Source organism: Ixodes scapularis, unplaced genomic scaffold, assembly GCF_016920785.2.
Source record: "Ixodes scapularis isolate PalLabHiFi unplaced genomic scaffold, ASM1692078v2 PGA_scaffold6__148_contigs__length_123643588, whole genome shotgun sequence".
Classification (NCBI taxonomy): Eukaryota; Metazoa; Arthropoda; class Arachnida; order Ixodida; family Ixodidae; genus Ixodes; species Ixodes scapularis.
In genome coordinates this window covers 83,167,920-83,190,740 of record NW_024609881.1, presented here as the reverse complement: position 1 = coordinate 83,190,740, position 22,821 = coordinate 83,167,920, and the positions used below count along the sequence as shown (strand labels likewise).

The following is a 22,821-nucleotide window of genomic DNA, read 5'->3' as shown; positions in this document are numbered from 1 at the left end:
GCCGTGTCATCGAACGCCGTGTCATCGAACGCCGTGTCATCGAACGCCGTGTCATCGAACGCCGTGTCATCGAACGCCGTGTCATCGAACGCCGTGTCATCGAACGCCGTGTCATCGAACGCCGTGTCATCGAACGCCGTGTCATCGAACGCCGTGTCATCGAACGCCGTGTCATCGAACGCCGTGTCATCGAACGCCGTGTCATCGAACGCCGTGTCATCGAACGCCGTGTCATCGAACGCCGTGTCATCGAACGCCGTGTCATCGAACGCCGTGTCATCGAACGCCGTGTCATCGAACGCCGTGTCATCGAACGCCGTGTCATCGAACGCCGTTTCATCGAACGCCGTTTCATCGAACGCCGTTTCATCGAACGCCGTTTCATCGAACGCCGTTTCATCGAACGCCGTCTTATCGAACGCCAGGGTGGCGTTCCCGCTTCCTGAAGCTGGTCAGGGGCGCCATTCCCGGGTTCTGGAAGTTTTTGACTTGCATCGCCGCAGAACATCAACTGAGGGAAGACAAGCTGGGGGCGATGCTGAGTTCCCAAGAGCCTCCTCGCCTGAAGAAGGCCATAGAGGCAAGAAATAAAAAGGTCCGCCTTTTTTATCAGAACCGACGGAGCATGGCTGTGGGGGACTTTTCGATAGAAACTGCTCATCATTTGAAACGGTGAATGGCTGTCGCACGAACACATGAACCCCCGAAAGTTTTCCCCCGAAAGTTCGTGCCATTCACCCGAAATGGGTGAATGGCACGAAAATGCACTCGATCCGTGCATAAAATAGCATATTTCACACTTTTTATATAAAAGGCAGTCGATGAAACGGCCGTCAGCGATTCGGTAAAACGGCGTTCGATGAAAGGGCGTTCGATGAAATGTGCGGGAACCATTCCATATGCCTTCAAAATTTTGCCTGTCTTTTCCCCGCGCAAAAAGCCCTTTGTCCCAGTGTCGAAAAACGCTGCTGCTGCAAACAAAAAGCTGTTACCGTCAATTTATGAGTAAAAAGTAACGCGAAAGTAACATACATTTCTTTATTTTGAAAGGAACTAGTAAAGTATCTCGTTACTTTTTTTTTTCGTGCCGCCTACAACACTGCTGTCAACCCGCGGTCGACAGCTAATGCACGTTACGAAAGACGGTCTGCATGCACTGTCTAAGGCATGTTTCTTTCTTCTATGTGACGGTCCCGCCACACTGAAAATTCAAAAACTATGCGCAGACGTCTTCTAAGCATGCGTATTGCGGCGAAGTTATGCTACGCGGCGAGGGAGGTGGGCTCTCCCTCGAAGCGGTTCACGAAGCCCCCCGCTCAGGGTGTCGGTGGCACGGTCCGTGTTTTTCTTTGCCATGTTAATGGGCTCCTTCTGATTGGCTCCCTACACGGCACCCAGTATGCTCCTGGACGCAATATAGGCAGTCACGAAAAGGGCCCAGAGGTTTTGTACTTGGGTCTAAGGACTTGGGAGGTTGGCGCCCGAATACCATGCCATGAGCATCACCCTGCCTCTAGTGACCTTCGCCTTTGGGGTCTTCCGCCCGCTGACTTGCGAACTTGAGACACCCTTTACGGCTGTGGAGGAGTTTGGGTCGCCCGCTCTTTGTGTGTACTCTTGTTTGTCGAGTTCGGTTGTGGTCGGGACACCCGCTGAAGCTGTGGTCGAGATGACGGCTGCAGGGGAGGTCTCTAGACGTTGAGGGTCTTTCGCCCTCAGAGTTTATTCTCAGGTTATATGTTGTGCTGCAAAAAAAGGTTTTCTGCTTTTTTTTTTTTGCCATATTTTGCATCAAAAACGTCAATGAAGTAAGAGAGAGCGTCCAGTTCTCTAAGTCACAGTCTCTGTCAGCGTGTATACAGCTAACACCGTTTTTTTTTTTTTTTTTTTGTATGATGTATGAGCAGTGTGACTCGGGGTTTGGTTATGGTAACGAACTACTAATGCCCCCTTGGGCAAGAAGGGGACGAATGGCGATCGCTCGCTTCTCCATGCGGGAGAGATGGTAACATGTCTCCATGTTACCATCTTGTAAGCTGGCAGAAGTGCCATAATGGCAAATACCTGTTCATTCTTTCGAAATCGGTTCTAAAGAAAACTGAGTAGGCCAATTATCAATCTGCCCATTTTTGCTGTGTTGGGTAAAGCAGATCGAAAAAGTACTTGAAATACAAAGCCAAAAGGTTATGAGCTTCGAATAAAGTACTACACCGGCGCGATGTACAAAGTCAAATAAGATGAATACAATGCACTTTCGAAGCAAAGTACAGGTGCTTTTTAACACAATCTTTCGTAACCCCCTTTAATTCTCATATACACTGTTTTTTTTTTTGTTGTTGAAGTGGTGTGCATTGCTTCAGGGGTTATTTCAGTTATATTAGGAAATGGTCGTAAATATTGGATAAAGTCGAGTGGGCACAGTGCAGCAGTTTCACTCTCGTTGACAAACTCTTTAACACAATCAACTCACGAGGCATTTATTTGTACCGGTCTTATAGCGGAGAAATGCTCAGATGACGCCTCGAAAGGCAATATAGCGTTTTCACACGACGACACGCCATTTCCTTGTTAGAGGTTGGGTGAACTCCTAAATGCGACCTCAGAAGTTGTGTATACTACCGGGAAAGCCAAGGACGCGAGCGCGTGGTAATCGAAAGGGCTTAATTTCACCGAGCACAAGAAGGCCCTGCCTAGACCAACGCACTCGTCCTCGCTCCTTTCCCCAGTGCTTTACACAACATATGCAGCATAGTTAATGACTTCGGATGCCAAAAGAAAAAAAGGCTTCTTTTGTGGAAGCTCGCTTCTGCGGGCTCTCATCAGCTTGGAGATTTTCTACCGATTTAGTAACAAAACACAAATTCGCGTGAATAACGTGACATGCCGTGATTAATTCCTCGTGAACGTCGCAGAATGGAGGCTAAAGTCTGACTCACATGTTGAGATTCCGCTTGTTGTTTTCAGTCGCGATGTCACTCGGGCTACGAAAGAAGAGTGAATGATAGCAGCGATGCTCGACATCGATACTGAAAATCCCTTGCAGAATCGGACCACGTGAATCGGGCATAACAAGTCTGTGATGGCCACCGGTAACAGAGACCAACATATCTCTTTGTATTTGTTGTTTACACGAAGCTTACACCTTACACCTTTTACCTCTCTCAGTTAGTTGAAACGCCCATATGTAGAACAAATGACGCCGTACTTAGACAACACCGAGATAACAAAGGCGTATAGTGCTGATAGAGATGGCGTCATCAGCGAAGGCCAACGCTGGGCACAGATTCGACACGGCGATTGCGTCAACGTTCGGCTCAACCTTGAGTCGAAGCCGAGCGCTTATGCAGTATTCGTTTCTGATCTGTGTCCAGCGTTGGATGAGAACTGTAGGGAGGTTCTTGGTTGTCCGGCCTCCAGCGCGACCTTCCTGCCTTCGACTGTGCTTCGGCACCGCGTGAGCCTGAAGCGTGCGCGTGCAGCCATATAGCACTGTGGAAGGCAACAAGCGCGTGCTGGAAGGCGGGCATCGGAAAGAGACGCCATGCCGTTCACACCGTGAACCGCTGTGTGCATTGCGGTGACCAGTTGCGTCGTTGTCAATCTCGCAGTGCTTTGAGATGGCGCAGTCGAAAGAGCAAGCAACGGAGGCGTTCCTGCTGACGGGCTTCTCAACCATCCTGGACTGGAGGCCCACCCAGTTCTCCAGGCCGCCTCCTCGTCCACTCATCTGTGACCTGTGCGGCGTGGTGTCGCTGAGACCCGTGTTTCCGGGAAGCTGTCCGCACTGGTACTGCACGATGTGCTATCGAAATGTCTTGCGCCATGACCCTCCGTTGTGTCCGTTGGATCAGAAAGAGGTGTCAGAAAGCGACCTTGCAGGTGACGCTTTTTCTGTGGATCTCGTTAAACTCTTGAAGGAGGCCGGCATGCGTTGTCCCAACTCCGCCACTGGCTGCGACTACGTGCTCACCGATGTGCTTCAGGTTGAAAAATGTCAACGCTGCATTAGTCCATATATTCACTGTCCTGGACCGTCTCCGTCGTGTGGATGCAGGTACAAGCCTCCTTTGACCGATCTTGAGTTGCATTACTCCAAATGTCAGTTTCACAGGGTATTCTGCGAGGCCTGTGATGCTCCCGTTGCGAGCGGTAAGATAGTAGAACACATCAAAAACGGTTGCAAGCTTTCAGCGTCAGGAAACGGAAGTGAGGAGGCGGAATACAAAGCAGGTTCGTCCTGAAGGTTCCGAGCGATGAGGCTGGCATTCTGGTTCTTTTGAAATTAGCTTCAGCGCACACCGTGGCCGTTGCTCGTGCATGTATAAGCATACGCTTGTATGAGTCAAGAAGTTTGCATACTGTTTATTTGGATCCCGTTTTTGTTTGTGGAGCTTAAGCCTGATTTATTATGATACGTCTCCTTTGTTTTCTTCTTTTCTATACGCCTTAGTGTGAAATAAACTTGCACAATTGAGGTGACTGGTTGTGGCTGGTTTTTCGTGTTTAGATAATTATATTACCTAACAAAAATAATGCCAATGTAAAAAACACAAAAAACATTGTCGTTATAGTTTTAACTTATGGTTGCGCAAAATGGGGTGTCGGTGGATTGGTAGAAAAATATAGTTGTGACCGCAAGAAATTACACGGCGTGTCCCCCCAAATAATTTGCAGGTTATTTTTAACCTAGAAAGTAAACTATGCACCACCGGACGCTCATTCTTCGCGGAAATATAGCTCTAAAGGCCCGAGCCAGGTGCCAAAGTTTCAGGACGAACGGATATCTCATTTAAAAGTTGTGTAATTTTCTAAAAAAAATTCAGTGGGAAAATGGGGCCCATTTTCGCCTGTTTTCGTTTTCTGGCGTCATACAGCTTCATGCGTTCCGGAGCTCCGTCGGCCGTTATTTTCCCATTGAAATTTTCAAAAAGATCACAGACCTTTTGAATAAGGTAACAGTTTGTGCTAATTTTGGACTCTGGCTCGGATTTCTAGCGTTGTGTTTGGGTTGAAAATGAGCGCTACGGAATGCGTAGTTTATTTTTGCAATAAAACATATTTTGTTTTGGGAAGGGGGTTGACGTAATTTTTTTTTTTCTAAGTCTGTGAACGAACTTGATTTAACATTGGGAAAGTATTTATTTTCGTTTTTGAAGGGGGGTTGCAATGATTTCAAGAATAAAGAAATTCTTATCTCGTCATTTTTACATTGTTTATCGTGTCCCAGAGGATAGAGAAAAGATGTCCATCAAGAAATGTCGCTATTCCGCTGCATAATCGCAAAGCAAACGTCGAGCTTTTTAGCCGAGGGAAATACGGCGAGAAGCTTACGTGACCTCGCTCAGCTCTAAGCTGCAGCATAACGCCCGCTAATGTCAGTAGAGAGAGGGAAAGGAAGCGTCCTGCAAGAGAGCACACGGGAACCTACACGGCACCCCGAATTACGTTACTAGGAGTATGACCAGGTGTGACCCTGAAGACTAAGAGAGTTGAGGAGTGCCAGTAATCATAATGCCAATATTTACCTTTTTTTTTTTCGCGGAATCAAATTTCTGTTCTTCACAAGTGTCAGCTTGGGCAACCACACGCACACTTTAATAGAATGTAATAAAAATATTATGTTTGTTTTAAAGTCGGAAAAACCAAGAAGGGCGAGGGAAGTATTTTAGTTTTCTAGGCTAGGTGGCGCGAGCTACCGCTCGTTATAAATATAGCCATTAGCATCCATCTATCCATTTGGTAGAGGGACACCCGAAACTGGGCGGAGCTGAACGGAGTGACGCAACGACGCGCCGGAAACCATGTGTCGCGAACCGACGTGTGCGGCGATTGGGAGCAGCCATCTTCCCGACAGTTCGCACGCCGGATCGGACAGTTTTGACGCGCATGTGTCTCGCGCTTAAAGGGACCATGAAGGCAGTTTCGAAGTTTTATTCGACGATTGAAATGGATGTCAGGCACGTCTCAGATGCTATTGACCAAGTTCTAGCCCGAACAGAACTTTGGGATCCGCACCAATCAAGCAAACAGGCGCGGTAACAATCGCGCCGGGAACGACGCCTGAGACCCCACCGAGGCGGCGGCAGAAAGGTGAACTAAAGTGCGCCGTCGAAGTGTGACGACAACGGGCACCTCGTCTGGCGATTGGTTCAAGCGATAGACGCGCTCTTGGTTTCGATTTCGGTGGTGTGATGTGATGAAAAAAGTTCATTTGAACGTTGGGTACTCTTTTAAAGTTGTAGTTGGGCATTAATAGGTTTCATACCGTCCATAAAAGCATAATCTGAAGCGATCCCTCCGTTTGTCACTGGTTGAACGCATCCCGCACTGCTACCTCGGGCGCGTAACAAGCATCGAGCAACCATGGACAAAAAAAAAAAGAAAAAGGTACGAGCGCCGGGGGCGGCGGACTTTTGGTTTTGGTTTCGTGCGTCGTCTCGTGTTCGCTTTGCGAACTGGTGTCTCACCAATTATGCCGCGTTTATGTGCTGTAGTAGGTTGCGCGAAAGGTCGGCTAAAGACGTGTGGTCGATCGGGCGACGTTAGTTTGCATAAACTGCCGACCGATGCAGCAATGCGCAGCATTTGGTTGCGCGCCGTCGTCTTGCGTAGAGCTGTGGACAACGGTGTCAGGATTTGTTCGTTGCATTTCCGACCGGAAGACTTTGAGCAGCACGTTCACGTCAGCCGGAGTCTGGGTAAAAACATGAAGTTCCCGCGTCTGAGGAAAGACGCTATACCCTCACTTTCCTTGCACAAGGAGCCCACACCACAGCGGCAACGAAGCACGGTGAGTTCTATATACTGTAAACGATTTAATTTTCGCGAGGACATAAGTTTCGCAAATCGCCTGCGATTCGAGAAAAATAGATCCCGCGAACAATTCCCGTAAAATAGAAACACAGTGCAATATCTTTATTAAAATCCCACCGCGTCGCAAAAATGAGAACCCGCGAATTGCTTCGAAACTGACAGCTTTGACCGAAATCGCGAAATATGGAGCATGCGAAAAATAAGGCGGTCACAGCAGTGGCGTCACTAGGCTCAGTGGCACCCGAAGCCAACCCCGAAGCACACACACACCAATTGCTCTACCCCCGACCGCTGCACCCGGGGCGCAGCGCCCAGCGCCGCCGCCCTCTCCCTCTCTCTCCCCCCCCCCCCCCTTCCCCCCCCCCCCCCCCCCCCCCTTGCGACGCCACTGGGTTACAGTATTGATGCGGCGAATGTCATCAGCACTTGCATCAGCCTCATTTGGTTGGTGGCTGGCTGTATACCAGTCATAGTTTTGTGCTACATGTGAAGTGCACCGTCCCACGCAGTGTCGAAAAATGAATGTGGCACACAACCTTTAGATAATCAAATTTGGCGCGTGCTATGAACAGCAAAAGTTTATAGGACGCGGGAATGAAGTAGACAATTTATTCGCTGCACTACTTTGCAGTCTGGATGTGCTCCATGCCTTTTAAATAGTTGTTGAGGGGTGAGGATTCAGTGACACTCTTGAAGTGCATGCTAGCTGCAAGTTAGAGCAGCAAATTGTTTAGTTTATTTCCATGTCCTGTAAACTTGCTCGCATAATTGATTGTTTTGCTCATTGCTGATTTGATATTGTTTCAGAAGGGCACAACTTATATTTCACCATAATTTAGTCATTCATATTATTTTTGTCTTGTGCTACCGTGACGTGACATTTCTGTTGTCAATTGACTGCCCTCCAGGTCACAAGTAATGGAAGCTGCACGAGCGAAAGCCCACCCATCCACCAAAGCAGTCCAACCATGGTTAGTGAATACATATTCCAGGCATTCATAATTCTGGCCCCCCGAGTTTGACGAATAGAAAATGCAATGCAACCGCCCTGGCCAGTTGCGTCGAGTGGAGTAGCCCAATACTTCACCTCGTAACATCATTGTAACTTCCGTCTTGCATTAGCATGACATGACATTTGTGCTGTAAATTGACTGTCCTACAGGTCACAAGTAATGGAAGCTGCATGGGCCCAACAACTGCCATCGACCAAAGCTGCACAACCATGGTTAGTGATGCACACAGTGAAACCCGTTTAGAACGAACCCACATACAGCGAATTATTAGGTCTGTTCGATTCGGCCAGAAAATTCTGACCTAGTTCTGTCCGAGTTCAGAGGAGTGCAGGAGTCGTGCAGCGGCGGCGCAGAACCAGTGCAGCCGCCGCGCTAGGACTGGCGCTGTGATCAGCTTTCCGAGCGGAAGCGCAGGTTGTCGTCTGCATCTGTTGGCGCTTGTTTCTCCACGCCACGTTGTATGCGACATTTAATTAGTCGCGGTTTGGTGACACCATTTGTGTTTCCTTAGTTTTAAAGTATAATAACGGAATCTTTTCTGTGATTATTCTTTATCCGCGTGTATTAAAAACGTTTTCTGCACGAAATGTGTTTTTGTCTGCATTTCTAACGGCCGTTCAGTTCCTCTCGTTTCCATAAGCGTTCGTGTCCTTCACATTCATTTAGCAATAGTAGATTCATTCCAAGTCTCTCGAGTTTCGCATTTTGTTGATGGGTTCGCGGCATCAGGGTGATTTTGCATTGGGAGTCACTGGCGGTAGGGCGCGATCGACAGCGGTCACCTCGAAGCTGGATGCTTGACGCTAGTGTTTTGGCCAATACAGTTATCGACCGTAACTTTGGCGTCAAGCTGAAGCGTTTATGCTGATTCTCAAGAAAGACCTGCATGGAACTACCAAGCCAATGCCGATTCTCGGCGTCGTTTTTCCCAGGCCCGTTAGTGGGCGTCCAGATATACCAGCGGACAAAGGATGCAGTATTATGCTCAGCTACGGGGCATAGGAGGCCCAATGTGCTAAATCCCAGACCTCTGCAATGTATCGGAGTCGTCAGTATGCATCCAAGAGCAACGGAAGGCGGGGACTATCAAAAGTGCAATACCTTTCCCGTGTCGGTAAGGAAAAATATCAACGCTGTGGATCCCCACATAGCATCAAAAAGAAACAATTTACGTGAGCCATTATTTCAACACTTACCACAGGGATTTGATGGAACAGCGCGGATGAACAGTCACACTCACATGCACACAAAAGGAGACAGACTCGCAGCGCTGACTTACAACTCGGTCCTATATTTCTTCTTCCTCAAATCTTCAACTTCTTCACCTTTGTCATTAATGTTTTTCCATCAAAGCATGAATTACCAACTTGCCCCAGCATCCACATTACCACAGGGAGCCAAACCTGTACGAACAGGTGCCTAAAACGCTTTCAGAATATCATAATCAATCAAATTCCTTGTGATCTCAATTCCGCGTCCACCGCGGGTACGTTATTATCATATATGAGAGGAAATGCAACGTCCGTATCAATGTTATTGTCAAACATCGCAGACATTTGAGCAAGAGCTGCGAAAAGTGGCATTGCGAGCAGAGACGGACGAGGAGTGTCGTCTGCTATCGCCGTCTGCTTCTGCACGGACGCTGAACTGACTCCGGAGCCGGTGCAAGATTTTGAGGAACTGGGTCTGAACTAGTTCAGAACTGGGATGAATAGAACGCGCCAGTGCAGCGGCCGTCCAACTTCTGGTTGAATTGAATGCACCAGTTCCTGCACTGCTGAACTAGTTCAGCCAGTTCAGGCGAATCGAACAGACCTATTGTTGATATCAACTCACGAAGAATTTAAATAAAAATGCATGTAAAAATTACTTTTTATAACGAACAACATACTGGCTATATCGAACTTTTCCCCCTGGAAGGCTTCTAGAAACGTGCAAACAATCGCCTTCCAGCCTGCCCCTTCCCCCCAAACAAGAAGTAGAAGAGAAAGAAAATTCCAAAAGCTCAAGTTGCGAAGAGAAGCGATTCAGAAGGAGAGAAAGCTAAAAAAATACTCTGCATGCACGCACAGACAAAAAAAACAACTTTTCATCCCAAAGTGTTTGCTTACGAAGAGAAGCGATTCAAAAGGGGAGGTAAGCTAAAAGAACACACTTTGCATGCACGCAAAAAAAAAAAAAAAAAAAAAAAAAAAAAAAGATTTTTAGGGGATTGTTACGAGGCATAAGTGAATCAATGAGAAAGAAAGAGAAGCCCTTGCCTTACAGCGAACGCATCGTGGAAGTTCATTGTAAATGTTTTTGCTATATCGAACTGAACGTAGCGTTTCCTGCTGTTAGTTATAAACGGGTTTGTCTGTATTCCAGGCATTCCTGATTCCTACCCCAGAGTTTGATGAATAGAAATGCCATGCAACCACCCTAGCCAGTTGCGTCGGGTGGAGAAGCCCAGTACTTCACCTCGTAACATTGTTGTAACTTTCATCTTGCGTTGGCATGACATGACATTTGTGCTGTAAATTGACTGCCCTCCAGGACACAAGCAATGGAAGCTGCACGAGCCAGAGCAAAGCCATCCACCAAACCAGCACAACCATGGTTAGCAATACATATTCCAAGCATTCATAACTCCAGCCCCCGAGTTTGACGAACAGAAAATGCAATGTATCCCCCCTGGCCAGTGGCGTTGGATGAAGCCCAGGACTTCACCTCGTAACATTATTGTAACTTTCGTCTTGCGTTATCATGACATGACATTTGTGCTGTAATTTGACTGCCCTCCAGGACACAAGCAATGGAAGCTGCACGAGCGAAAGCCCACCCATCAACCAAAGCAGCACAGCTATGGTAAGTGATACATGTTCCAGGCATTTAGGATTCCGACCCCAGAGTGACGAACAGAAAACGTAATGCATCCACCCCGACCAGTTGTGTCCGGTGGAGCCAAGAACTTCACCTTGAAACAATATTGCAACTTTCGTCTTGTGTTACCATGACATGACATTTGTGCTGTAAATTGACTGCCCTCCAGGACACAAGCAATGGTAGCTGCACCAGCCAAAGCACAGCCATCCACCAAAGCAGCACAACCATGGTTAGTGATACATATCCCAGGGATTTAGGATTCCGGCCCCAGAGTTTGACGAACAGAAAATGCAATGCATCCACCCTGACCAGTCGCGTCGGGTAGAGCCCAGGACTTCATCTCAAAACATAATTGTAACTTTCACCTTGCGTTAGCGTGACATGACATTTGTGTTGCAATTACTTCTTTCTTGGCAGTTTGCTATGCACATATATAAACATATGGTATGTCCGTACACTACACTAAGGCAGTGCTGGTTGTGGAGTTCTTGCATTGTGCCCCCTACATGCCATCCCAATTGCAGTGTGTCAAAGAAGAGTACTGAGCAGTAATGGTATACATGGTTTTTCCAACAGCGAACATCCATGGTCACCAATAGCCACCATTTATTTCCTTATTGAACATTTTCAGAAATCGCTTAGAACTTTAAAATCAAACAATGGTAAAAAATTCAAATCTCCTGGAAATTAGGTAGTCATGGCCTGGTCACTGAGGTCATCTGCAATGCACATAGCGAATTAAAAAAAAAAAAAAATAAAAATGTTAGAATGGAACAAGGGAAAGAAGCTCTATGTGCCTTGTCTGGTTTTCAAGGAATTTATTTTGCTTTTGGTGATAGAAAGAAATTCATGGAACACTGCGCAAAGTCCAGTGAAAGGAAAAGGTTTTGTGAATCGAAACGTGAAGTCAGTGGTGTTTCAGATTTACAACCTACAAAATGGCGAAGAAAGGCAATAGTTTGGCAAATCATCTAATTACTGCTGACTTCTTTTATAGATGCCACGAAAGGTGACAAGGACTCTGGCCATACAAGTTCGAACCAAGTGTCGCTCAGTTTCTACACAGACGCGTCCTCAAACTCGGTCGGCATGTACGTGCTCTTTTCATTGTGAATTGACAGTGTTTTATATGCATTCCAGCAATAAAGAGCTGAAATGCCCAACATCTTTTTCAGACGTCCAAGTGAACACGGCTATACGACAGGACCGTGCGGTGCAGACAGACATATCTGCCACAAGCGATGCGTGGGATCTTTTGGACAGGCTACATGGAACCTCATCCCCCATCTCCGAACAAGTGCCACTGCCATCAGAGTTTCTGAGCTCCATACATGTTGAATGTGAAGGTGGGAATGATGATGCTAACGAACCTGAAAATTATAGGCCAATATCAGTTCTTAATGGTATAAACACAAACGGTATAAACGCAATATTAGACCAATCAGAACAGGGATTCGGCAGAGATCGGTGCTGGGTCCTGTCCTTTTTCATTATATGTCAATGATCTCTCGCATTTACGCACATGATACAGCAATTTACTACACAAATAATTCGTTGGATAACATTAATAGTATAATCAATGAAGAACTAATTATTGTTTAGGACTAGTGCAGCTATAATAAGTTGATGCTGAATAAAAAAAAAAAGAAATATGTTATATTCCACCAAAGGAACGAATGAACTATGCTAAATGCAAAATTTATATTGCCACCTCTCTTATAGAACAAGTATATACATTCAAATATCTAAGAGTAATATTCGACTTACACTTACATTGGCAACATCACATAGCCTATATTTGTCAAAAGCTGTCATATGCTTGCTACATTCTGCTGAAGGCTCGACAGTGCTTTGACTCTTCAACCTTAAAAATGATTTACTTCTCGATATTCCACTCCCATTTAACATACTGTACAGAAACATGGGGTACAACCTATAGCATGTATCTCACGCCCATTATTGGTTTACAAAAAAGGCAGTTTGGATTATAACTGACTCGCACTATACACAGGCATCAAGCATTTTATTTATCACCTCAGCAGTCTTCCACTTCATAAACTAGTAAAGTATAAAATTGCCACGCTGTTTCACCAAAATGTTGACCACAAACCACCCATTTCCTATAACTATAGTTCTTAAAGCTTTCCATCAAACTAGGGCAAATTTGTCTGGACACACTAACCTTCCACAAAGCCGCAACGTTTAGGGGGAAAGGCTAATTCAATTCTGTGGGACAGAAATCTGGAAGGCCCTATTGATCGACCTTCGAAATTCGCATACTTTTAACAATGCACTGAGGCACGATCTCCTCTTGACTACCTAGATCATCTTTCATCCTCATCATCATTTCTTTGGTATTGGTAACCGAGATTAGCTTCTAATGTAGTAACAAGATTGGGAGTACCTTTGTTGCTTTCTGATGACATATGCCTGTCGCTCTGTGCTCTTGTGATACTTTGTTAATGAGCCTCAACTAGCCTATCGGCTATGGGTTCATATGCTTTTCCCAATATTTTGTATACCTTTTTCGGTCAATAAAATTGAATTGAATTGAACCTTCCAAAGGTCCAGCACCACCTGCCAGCTCGGAGCCTGCAGGCATGTGTGAAAACGACGACACGTTTGGCGACTGTGGTGACTGCCCAGCTTCCCCAACCAGCCCACCTAGTTCGGAGCCACCGAGCATGTGTCAAAATGACGACCCCACCTATGATCCGATCTACGACTCAACCCATGAACCGTCGTATGACAAAATTTTTCAGATGTGAGTATACACCAACTCATGTTTACAAACAAACCGGAGGGCCCCTAGTGGACGCCACAGAGCCGCGCACGCACGATGGGTGTGGGCGAAAAAGCTCGCCGTCGCCCAAAACCAAACCATTGTAATGCGATGTTGTCGACGTCAGTGTGAGTCCCCCTGCCCTTTTTTGCATTCAAATCGTTGATTCTATGTCTTCCTGGAAATGTGACTACGGTACTTGAGCAACATCAGCGAAATTAATGAGGCTTGTTACATTGCAAAACTTCGCGTGAATAACATGGATGCCGTAGAATGTACGCTAAAGCCTGTTTCGCATGGGGAGACTTCACTTGCAATTTTCAGTCGCAACGTCGCTCGGGCTGCAAAAGCATGAACCAAAGCCGAGATGGTCGACGTCGATACTGATAATCGCAAGCAGAATCGGACGAAGTGAATCAGGCCTAACAAGTTGGTGATGGCCACTGGCAACAATGATCAACATCTCCTTGTATCTACTGTTTACATCAAGCCTGCCTACCAACCTTCAAACCGAAGTCTTTTGAGGCCTGCACTTGCTTTTTATCGCAAGCACCGAGCCAACATTTGGTCTACAGACCGGTGTTATCTAAAAGAGCAGACGACAAGCAGAAGTGTTTAAAAGAGCAGGCGACAGTTCAAACGATCAGGCGGCCGTTTGAACTTGAAGACGCACTGAATGTAGTCCACAGGTGGTCCGTACAACTTGACCATTTTTATTTATTTATTTATTTATTTATTTAAATACCTTAAGAACCCTGAGTCAGGGTATTACATAAGGGAGTGAGTTAAAAAAAATAGCAAGGTTAACATTTGGCGGAACAAATCGATGTCTTGAGCAAAGACGATGGCTTCGGGCAGGCCCGTTCCAGTCCACAGATTTCGCCGGGAAAAAAGATTTGAGGAATGCTGTATTTCGAGTGAAAGAAAGGCCCACTTTTGCATGCTGGTCAATGCTAGGTGATATGCGATGAGGTGATACGCGATTTCCGGCATTCATGTTGGAACAAAACAAACAAATCTGATGACCACAAGTATCCATGAATTCAACGTAAGGCGCTTCCCGCCCAAGCAATCATGGTCCGACGGCGTCTGCTTTTCTTTTTTCACGCCACATATCCACGTTTTCCGATGAATTGAGCACATGAAAACTGACCTTCACACCTTTCTTGACTCTTTTGGTACAGCCCCAGTCGCGGCGTTTTGATGAGAAAGCAGGTTTTTGTCTGGTCCCTTACAAAACAATGCAGGAATACACGTCTCGCACGGGGACTTCCGCCCACAGCCCCAGACCCGAAGTGCGCCCAATGCGCCACCACCATGCCGTGACGTAACATAAATGAGTTTGTGTATACAGGCCTCAGCGATAGGTGAGCGGCGTTTTCCAACTTCCTGTTACTTGGAAATTTTGTTTCACCGTTGACAAACGACAACAATGAACTGCAAGCCTGTGCAAGCATGGTTCTGAAACCTCCAGATTGCAGTTTTCAGAACTTTGCTTAGACAGGCTTGCAGATCGTCGTCATTTGTCAACAGCAAAACAGAACTTTTTAAGAAACTGGAAGTTGCCAAATGGCACTCACCTGCTTGTTAATTTGCAAAGGATTTGTAGTGACTAACGAAATAGAAATGACTAAATAGCTTATTTGTTTGCCCCACCTTTGGGCCAGCATGCCGCACTTAGTGGTTTTTGACTTGTCTGTCATCAGAACACATGCACCACGGTATGTTAAGAAAGCATGTTTAAACTGAAAACTGGGCAACCTAAAGACAGCCTGTTGTACCTAACCTTTTCAGGGTTGGGGTCGTTCTCCTAAATTTGTTTTGCTTACTTTTGCAGGGATGACGAAGAAACCGAACAAGGCCATCCTCGGGGTGAAAACAAGTACATTGTATATGAAAGTTGCCTCCTAGAGTGCTTTAGGCTCTGCATGACATGCTATGCACCGTCCAAGCCATCCCTCCATCTGAGTGGAAGCTGCCTCACTGTGACAACCCTCTGCCCTAAGAACCACTCGCACACCTGGTCCAGCCAGCCATACGTGGGACGGAAACCGGCTGGAAATATCGATATCGCATCTGTCCTGCTGTTTTCCGGCTCTAGCCCTGCACCAGCTCTCAGAATGATGCGCCTCATGAATATTAGGGTCATCTCAGAACGAAGATTCCACGATTATCAACAAGCTTACCTCCTCCCTGCTGTGCAAACGGTTCGTAGATCCCTCATCTGATTCAAGCATAGTGTAACTTACTCTGCAGCAACGCTTTCTGCAGTGTGCCGGCATAATGCTATGGCAGCATACCCTACTATGAGTGATAGGACATGTTCTCTCATGAAAGACACATTAGGCACTTCCTTTTGGCGACCCTTGTCCCAGATGCAGAGATCAGTAGCGTGTATCACATTTATGCTTTTTATCATACAAAACTGCTGATGCACTTTTGTGTAGTCTCATTATCATACAGCTTCCTTTAACTGCACTGTTACAGCTGCCACACCCTTTCTTTAATATTTCCAGGTTTGGGATAGGCAACGAGACGAGGATTTGACAGCCCTTGCGGGAGAGCCCGTGGATCTGTCAGGAGATGGACGATGTGATTCTCCGGGACACAGTGCGAAGTACATGACATACAGTTTCTACTCGCATCGATTGGGCAAGATTGTCCACACCGAACTGGTTCAAGTCAAGGAAGTAAGAACCCTCAGAATAATAGGAAAAACAATTGGCTCGAAAAACACAGGAACAAGACAAAGATACAAAGTGTGCAATATTTTTGACCCCTTCCATAAAGAACTTCCTTCTTTTTAGTGTCCCGAAGTAAGTGCAAGCAGCAACATGGAAAAAGAAGGCTGCGCACGAGGAATTTCTTTCTTGAAATCGAGGAACGTCCTGATTCGCTCGTTCACGACTGACAGGCACTCGAGCATAAAGGCCTACATGAGAATACACCAGCCCGCAATCCTGCATCTGTTTGACGTGTGGCACGCTGTGAAAGGTGAATGCGAACATTGTCTTTCAATATAACAAAGACCAACCTACAGCTCTGTCTTTTGCGTGTTCTATTTCCTACCCTAGAACCATCTGAGATATTACTGTTGTGCTTATTATAAATTGTTTAAAAGCAATCTCCATTACCAACTGTTCTATTCGGTCTCTCCAAGTGAGCAGAGGAAAGATGAAATACCGGCACACCTCATAAAAAAAACACTTTACAGAGAAGCGAATAAAACTGGCCATTCCACAGCCTCTGACGACAATTATCCTGCGACTAGCTGGAGTGTGAGGCTAAATCTTCTTTATTCCCCTCATGGCATGAGACTATTGCTGTAGCCATTCTCTCTGGGAATTCTCTCTGGGTAGAGCTTGCTTGCACTGCATGCAAAGTAGGGCATTCGGAAGTGGGGTGTTAACATCAAGCAAACATTTTTGTCCTGGAACTTATATTACTGCAGGGATCAGGAAGAAGTTGGCTGCAGGCAGCAAATGTGCAGGTTGCAAGGACCTAGCACCCTGGGTGAGCCCCGTGTGCAACCACTTGTGGTGGTGCGCAACTGCTAGCGGTGGCAATGGTGAATTGCTTGCCGCAGCATGGTCGAGTGTCACAAACCATGTCTGCAATATCCACACGGGCCATGGTCCGCTCTACCCACGGTGCCTACACAAGGACGTTGGAGACAAACAGTGGATTGTGCCTGGTTTGTACCATATTATTATGCTAGATTTACATCGTAAGAGCTAAAAAATATTAGTTATATACAAGATGCCGACTAGTGTGGAATCAAACTTGGTTATTTTACATGGGGAACACTGAAAATAAACTTCACAGATACGCAAGGTGTCTATTGCTTGGACTGTCGCTGTTGTGATGAAACGCAGCCTGATAAGACCATATGATTACTGTTGACTGAAGCATGCAGTAGCACTCGTGCCTCGCTGCTGACTTAAAGTTTCTCTTTGCCGTAGTCGAGCTACAATGCTTTCACTTTTAGCTCGGAAAAGCGGCTGATATGGGGAGCGTCTGTGTTGGCTCCATGGACTTGGAAAAAGTTACTTTTGCACACATCTACATTGTTTGGTTACGATTATAGGCCGAACACTAATTTTAAAGGAAAGCGTCCAAAGAAAGACGAGCTAACAGATATTTGTAAAATTAGCTCTGCACAGCCATGGACGTCTATGTGAATCTAATCGATAGCCCCCCAAAAACCAATTAAAACTGTTACGTTTTTTTACTGTGGTTTGCTAAAAAATGTTTCAATGAACTCTAATCTACACTGTATTACTGAATGCTCCAATTTCCCCAGGTTCACCCGCCCACACGAAACTGAAGGCCATCGCAAATGCACCTTTGTTTGCAAAAGATGTGAAGCAGCTGTCTCCTAATGCACAAACATATGGATTGGAATCATTCCATAACGTGCTGAATGGATTTGCACCCAAATCGACAGCATTCTCGTATGAAGGCATGGCTGCACGGTAAGGAAGCTAGGTGTAAGGAGGGGACTGTAACAAGCCAAAACAACAGCACTCGCAGTTGAAGTTTCTTTGAGACCAGAAAAAACTTTTAGACATAGTCACAAAAAGATTTTTTTATACCCTAGTTACATGGGCGATTTGAACTGTCGTGGAGTTCAATCACAGTTATCGGCCTAAACTATGATTGAACTAAACTGAACTGAGATGGTGCAACACGGCCCTCTAGAACCCAGCTGAAGCTAAAACGAAACTAGTCCTTGTGTTACGTGATCAGTCTAATTGTTGAAGTAATTTACTCGGAGACACACCTTTTATTTATTATAAATATATCATACATTATGTTCAATACATTGTTGCTTTTTAGCGGAGTTTACACGAGTACCAAAACAGATTCAGGGCTAGGTTTCACATATTTTACGCTAGGTGGTGTAAGCTATCGCCCACTACGATGGGTGCACCCATTACTATTTGTCCACTTATACAGCTGGTCCCTCCTCCATCTGCGCTCGTTTGGTGGCTTTCCGGCTTGTCGGGACTGTTTTAGCGGCAGCTCTGACGCCTAAACCTATTCCCTCCCGGATATTTTGCTGCTAAGAGTCTTTCTAGACGCATTCTCCTGTATTCCGAAACGGTAAGTGCCTCGCAAACAATGGTCGGCGGCAGCGGTCCTACGGACAAGCACCATTTTAACTTTGTTGGGGAAGTCCGTTCAGTCAAACTGAAATAGGGGAGCCGAGTTGAACTCAACTGTCATTAGCAGCTCAATGACAGTTGGCGCCGCCGTGTAACTCCGGCCGATCGCGATTGGGTCGACTGTCGTTGACTCAAAGGCTGTTGAGAGCACCCGTGTAACTAGGGTATTGCACACTTTATTTAACACAAGGTGAAGACATGAGCAGCAATTAAACAGCCTCAATTATGTTCCAGAACAATGATCGCCATACTCCACTTTAACGAAAACAGTAGCCGCCTGCAAGCTGTCACGAACGAAGGGCAAGAGCAATGGCACATCAAATCGCCAAAAGCCCAAAAAGGTGCAACCACTGTGTACCCCCGGATGACCCCCGTGACTTTTGGTAAGTGTAGCTCATTACAATATAGAATTTACACTGCATATAGAATTTTAACTGTATGAAAAGGTCACCATAACAATTATGGATGCACTATACTTCGCTCACCTTTAAGCTGAGACTGCAGTGGGAGCTACGTGCCCGCCGAACCAATCAACCGCCTTCCTCCTTTTCATCACCCGAGCCGGCTTTCTGAGCGCAGGTGTGGGCGGGCCATAATGACGTGGCGAAAGAGGCGTATGACTGGTCCAACGAGGACGTAGCTTTCACCGCAGTCCCACCAGAAGGGATGAATGGAGTATAGCCTACTTTATATGTTTCTGATGGCAAAAAAGCATGAAATGTTTCTAAAAAAATACAGCATTATCAAAATCAAGTGCTAATCACTGGCTGTGCGACAAAGTGCAATATTCAGAACGACTGAAAATTTGTGTCGTGACTTTAGAACACTTATGGTCAAATGACAGGAGCACTTTCTAAAGAAGCACTGGCCTACACTACCTTGTCTTGAATTTCAGAGTATGTGGACCGGCTACATGAGGAAGTCCTGGAACGGTGCAAGACATATCCTACTTTCAAAGAGGCACTGACCGAAAAGTCTCCAAAAGTTCCTCCGGCCTTTGTGAGCCCAGTACCAAGGCCATCGAAGGAAGAACTGGTATCTGCGCACAGAAGAAGGTTCGCCAAGCCGTCCCTTGAGGGAGACGGCTAGACAAGGATGAACATGTCTCTGAGTGTTTATGTAGAGTGCGGTTTGGACAAAAGTGGAGCTTTCTGCCAAGCCATGAAAATCGTCTACATGGAGCAATGAGCACTCTTTTCCAATGTTCGTTCAGCCAATAAATTTATTCATTCATACAAAGCTTATTTACGAATGTTCTGGTACTTACAAGTTAGTAGCGGGGATACTTGAAACCGGTAGTGGTTTCAGAAGGGAATTCCTCTCTTATTCTGCAGACTACACATGCCGGCAGAATCATCCGGTTCCCTTTTCCAAGTCGTCTCCATAACCAGCGGACGAAGACTCGGTATGCAGTGTAGCGATAGCGTCTGCAGTAAAAGAAGCCGTTGTAGTGAAGACACACTTGAAATCAACAGAAAAAGGTTTCAGTTATTTTAGTCGCATTATACAGACAGAAAATCAAAGTGAACGTTCAAATTGCAGTGTCCCTAGATTTTTGTTTTTAATTGAGCACTATGACTGATTCTTAGAATACTTGGTCCCCAACAACTGAAACTTTCAGCTGTCAGCAGCACTGTGACCCCTGCTTGCAGACCTCTCACAGAGAGCACAATATGCAAGTGTTGCACATGCCAATCTTTAACCGAGTGAGATTTGCTTGCTATGAAGTGCACACATTGCAGGCCATGAAGCCTACTCTGAATGGTGTGGGAATTGAATCTGTTGCATGTCTCCACATTGACTTGGCATAGAAAAATTAGTTTTACACCGACCAAACATTGTCACGGATGGAAAAAAGGCTCGGGAAATGTGAACTGAAAATAAAGGTTTAATTGGCGAACTTGTGCAAGTAAACAAAATAGAGAATGAGCGTCGGGATAGCAGAATAGCAGGTGGCGATTCGGCGGCGTAAGAGCAGGTGAGAGCGTTCGGGGTGAGAATGAACGGGCACTTTCGAGAACAAAAATGCAGGACAAAATGTTAAGCTACATCCCGCGTAAGAATAAACGATAATCCTTGAAGTCCGTGGCTTTCCTAAGTTTGACTAGATGGTACAATATGGGAAGACAGCCATGGCACCTGTTTTACCTGTGAATATCGTCGTGCATAGGATACCCCAGCCCCCTTAGCTCGAAGTAGAGAAGACGGAGAACAGGGATGTTGAGGCACAGCATGCTGAACTCCGGGTGCTCCGTGATGCACCCAGCTGGCTGAACCCGCGTCAGCGCCGTGCCCATCTCACGACAGCAGATGCACTCTCCCTCTGTGCCATTCTCGAGAATACCGCAGTTGTTGCAGCTGCACCTAAAGGTAACAGCAAGACTGTTGAGATCGCAATGGTCATCAACCTCATGTGAGACACATCACAAAAAGTGAGCTACAGTCTTTTGAAATAAAATTGAAACTAATACAAAAAAAAGCGAGCAGTGGTGTTTTAAAAAAGCTATGCAAATAATACCAAAAGAAGCATGCAGTGGTGTTTGAAAAGAATTTAATGCACCGTGGAAGGAACTTTGGAAATCGGATACTCTTTCGGCGTATAGACATTTCACAAATAATGCAACTTGTGTCTTTTTTGCAATCGAAAAAGGGCAGGCTCCATCCAAAACGTAGAAAGGGTAAAAGCACAGGCGAGCTGGTGAAGAACTTCCATCGAAAACCGAAGACACGGCAAAATAAAAAATAAAAAATAAAAAAAAACGGAGAAGAAAACAAGTCTCAACACATGTTGTTTTGTCCTTTTTTTTTTTTTTTTTTTTTTTTCGTGTCTCCGGTTTACGATGGAAATCCAAAACATAGCTTAAATTAACGCGTCTACCGCTGTTCGCAATTTTCTCGGCTTATCATGTGATTTGGTGACGGATGGAAATAGTATAGATTCAATAACAATAATATCTTTATTCCACCCATTGCGGTTGCGGATGGCAGAGTTGCGGTACCACAGAAAGGCTATTAGCCTGTACCTGAGGCCTGTGGTGCCGCAACAACGCTGCCTACACCATATAGTTTTACTCTTAATTTTAGGTGTGGGTATTTACAGATTCACCCGGCCAGGCCTTCCTGCTGTAATAACAATTCTCCTCAGCAAAATAAATGCAAGGAAGGGAAATCAAATTTATCTTTTCGCAGCTACCAATAAGTAGAAATAACCACTTGCTTTGCAGAGTGACGGCACGCACAAGCCATGTGGAGTATCAACATTGCAAGACGGAAGTAGGAGTGGCTGGCACATGCACTTGGTTTGATTAGCCTGATAATCGTGACAGCGTAAAGAATGCCAATTATGAAGCAGCGGCAGCGCGACAAAATAGAAGCGGTACTCGTGCGCTCCGATCGACTACGACTATAATGATCATGTGCCTTAAAAACGAATACAATACGCTCTTCAAAGGGGACACCCGGGAAATTAAGCAAGCGATACATCAACCATGAAATATGTGGCACGTTATTACAGCCTTACCATTCCGTGTTCCCGTAGCGGCATTGCGGCGGCGTCGGCGAGTGGGGCGGGGAGTCGCTTTGAGGCGGCGACCGAGGAGTCGGTGGTAGGTCTGGGGCGCCCTCGTAAAGCGCCAATCCAGAGCTCTGCGTCCTTAGCAGCATCTCCCGTTCAGTCGACGTGAGGTCGCTGAACGGGAGCTCAAACTCGTTTGCGAGCGCGTTTGCGAGCGCGGCGTTGTCGTCCATTTCTTCCAGGTTTTCTTCACAGACCGCCGTGCACTAGAGCGAACCACGGGAACCACACCGAGTGTGCACTAAATCCTACCGATGCCGACAGTGCTCCTTGACGTCACTTCTCTTTCCAGAAGCGAAAAAGGGAAGAAATCTGAATGTTTGTTTCGGTTTCGCAAATTTACTTGCAGGTACAGAAATAAGAGTCACAAAGTTCTAGAAAAAAATGTGTGGCATGCCAGGACCCCAATGCTTCCAAAAACACCTTATTTAAAAAAAAAATTAAATTGCCTTCATGGTTTAAAGGAGGACCAGCAGAAATATTCTTCCGCCTGGCGGAAAGTCCTCCTCGCCCTCTTTCTTCTTGTATTGTAGCACGGCGAGGCGAAGGGAAAAATCCTTTTTTGCGCCGGCTTCTGAGAGGATAAGCCGAGGAAATCCCCTTTCT

At 46.0% G+C, this 22,821-nt stretch overlaps 3 protein-coding genes across 3 annotated transcripts; 2 read left to right on the top strand and 1 right to left on the bottom strand.

Annotated features, from left to right (window-relative positions):
- Positions 1–3,617: 3,617 nt before the first annotated feature.
- LOC121048534 (TNF receptor-associated factor 6-like) lies at positions 3,618–4,241 on the top strand. Its single transcript, XM_040504982.1, has one exon. The coding sequence runs from the start codon at positions 3,618–3,620 to the stop codon at positions 4,239–4,241; it is 624 nt and encodes a 207-aa protein (XP_040360916.1).
- A 2,393-nt stretch (positions 4,242–6,634) lies between these two features.
- Positions 6,635–19,878, top strand: LOC115330901. The gene is made up of 16 exons (XM_040504978.2): positions 6,635–6,790; positions 7,722–7,784; positions 7,976–8,038; positions 10,362–10,424; positions 10,611–10,673; positions 10,858–10,920; positions 11,689–11,782; positions 11,867–12,037; positions 13,257–13,455; positions 15,311–15,680; positions 15,990–16,163; positions 16,281–16,467; positions 16,925–17,167; positions 17,777–17,948; positions 18,876–19,024; positions 19,537–19,878. The coding sequence occupies exons 1-16, from the start codon at positions 6,707–6,709 to the stop codon at positions 19,728–19,730; spliced, it is 2,352 nt and encodes a 783-aa protein (XP_040360912.1). The 5' UTR covers positions 6,635–6,706; the 3' UTR covers positions 19,731–19,878.
- On the bottom strand, positions 19,879–22,400 carry LOC115330900 (P2X purinoceptor 7). The gene is made up of 3 exons (XM_040221611.3): positions 22,162–22,400; positions 20,790–21,005; positions 19,879–20,068 (listed from the first exon to the last, which is right to left on the bottom strand). Exons 1-3 carry the CDS (start codon positions 22,386–22,388, stop codon positions 19,912–19,914), a joined length of 600 nt encoding a protein of 199 aa, XP_040077545.2. The 5' UTR covers positions 22,389–22,400; the 3' UTR covers positions 19,879–19,911.
- Positions 22,401–22,821: the final 421 nt, after the last annotated feature.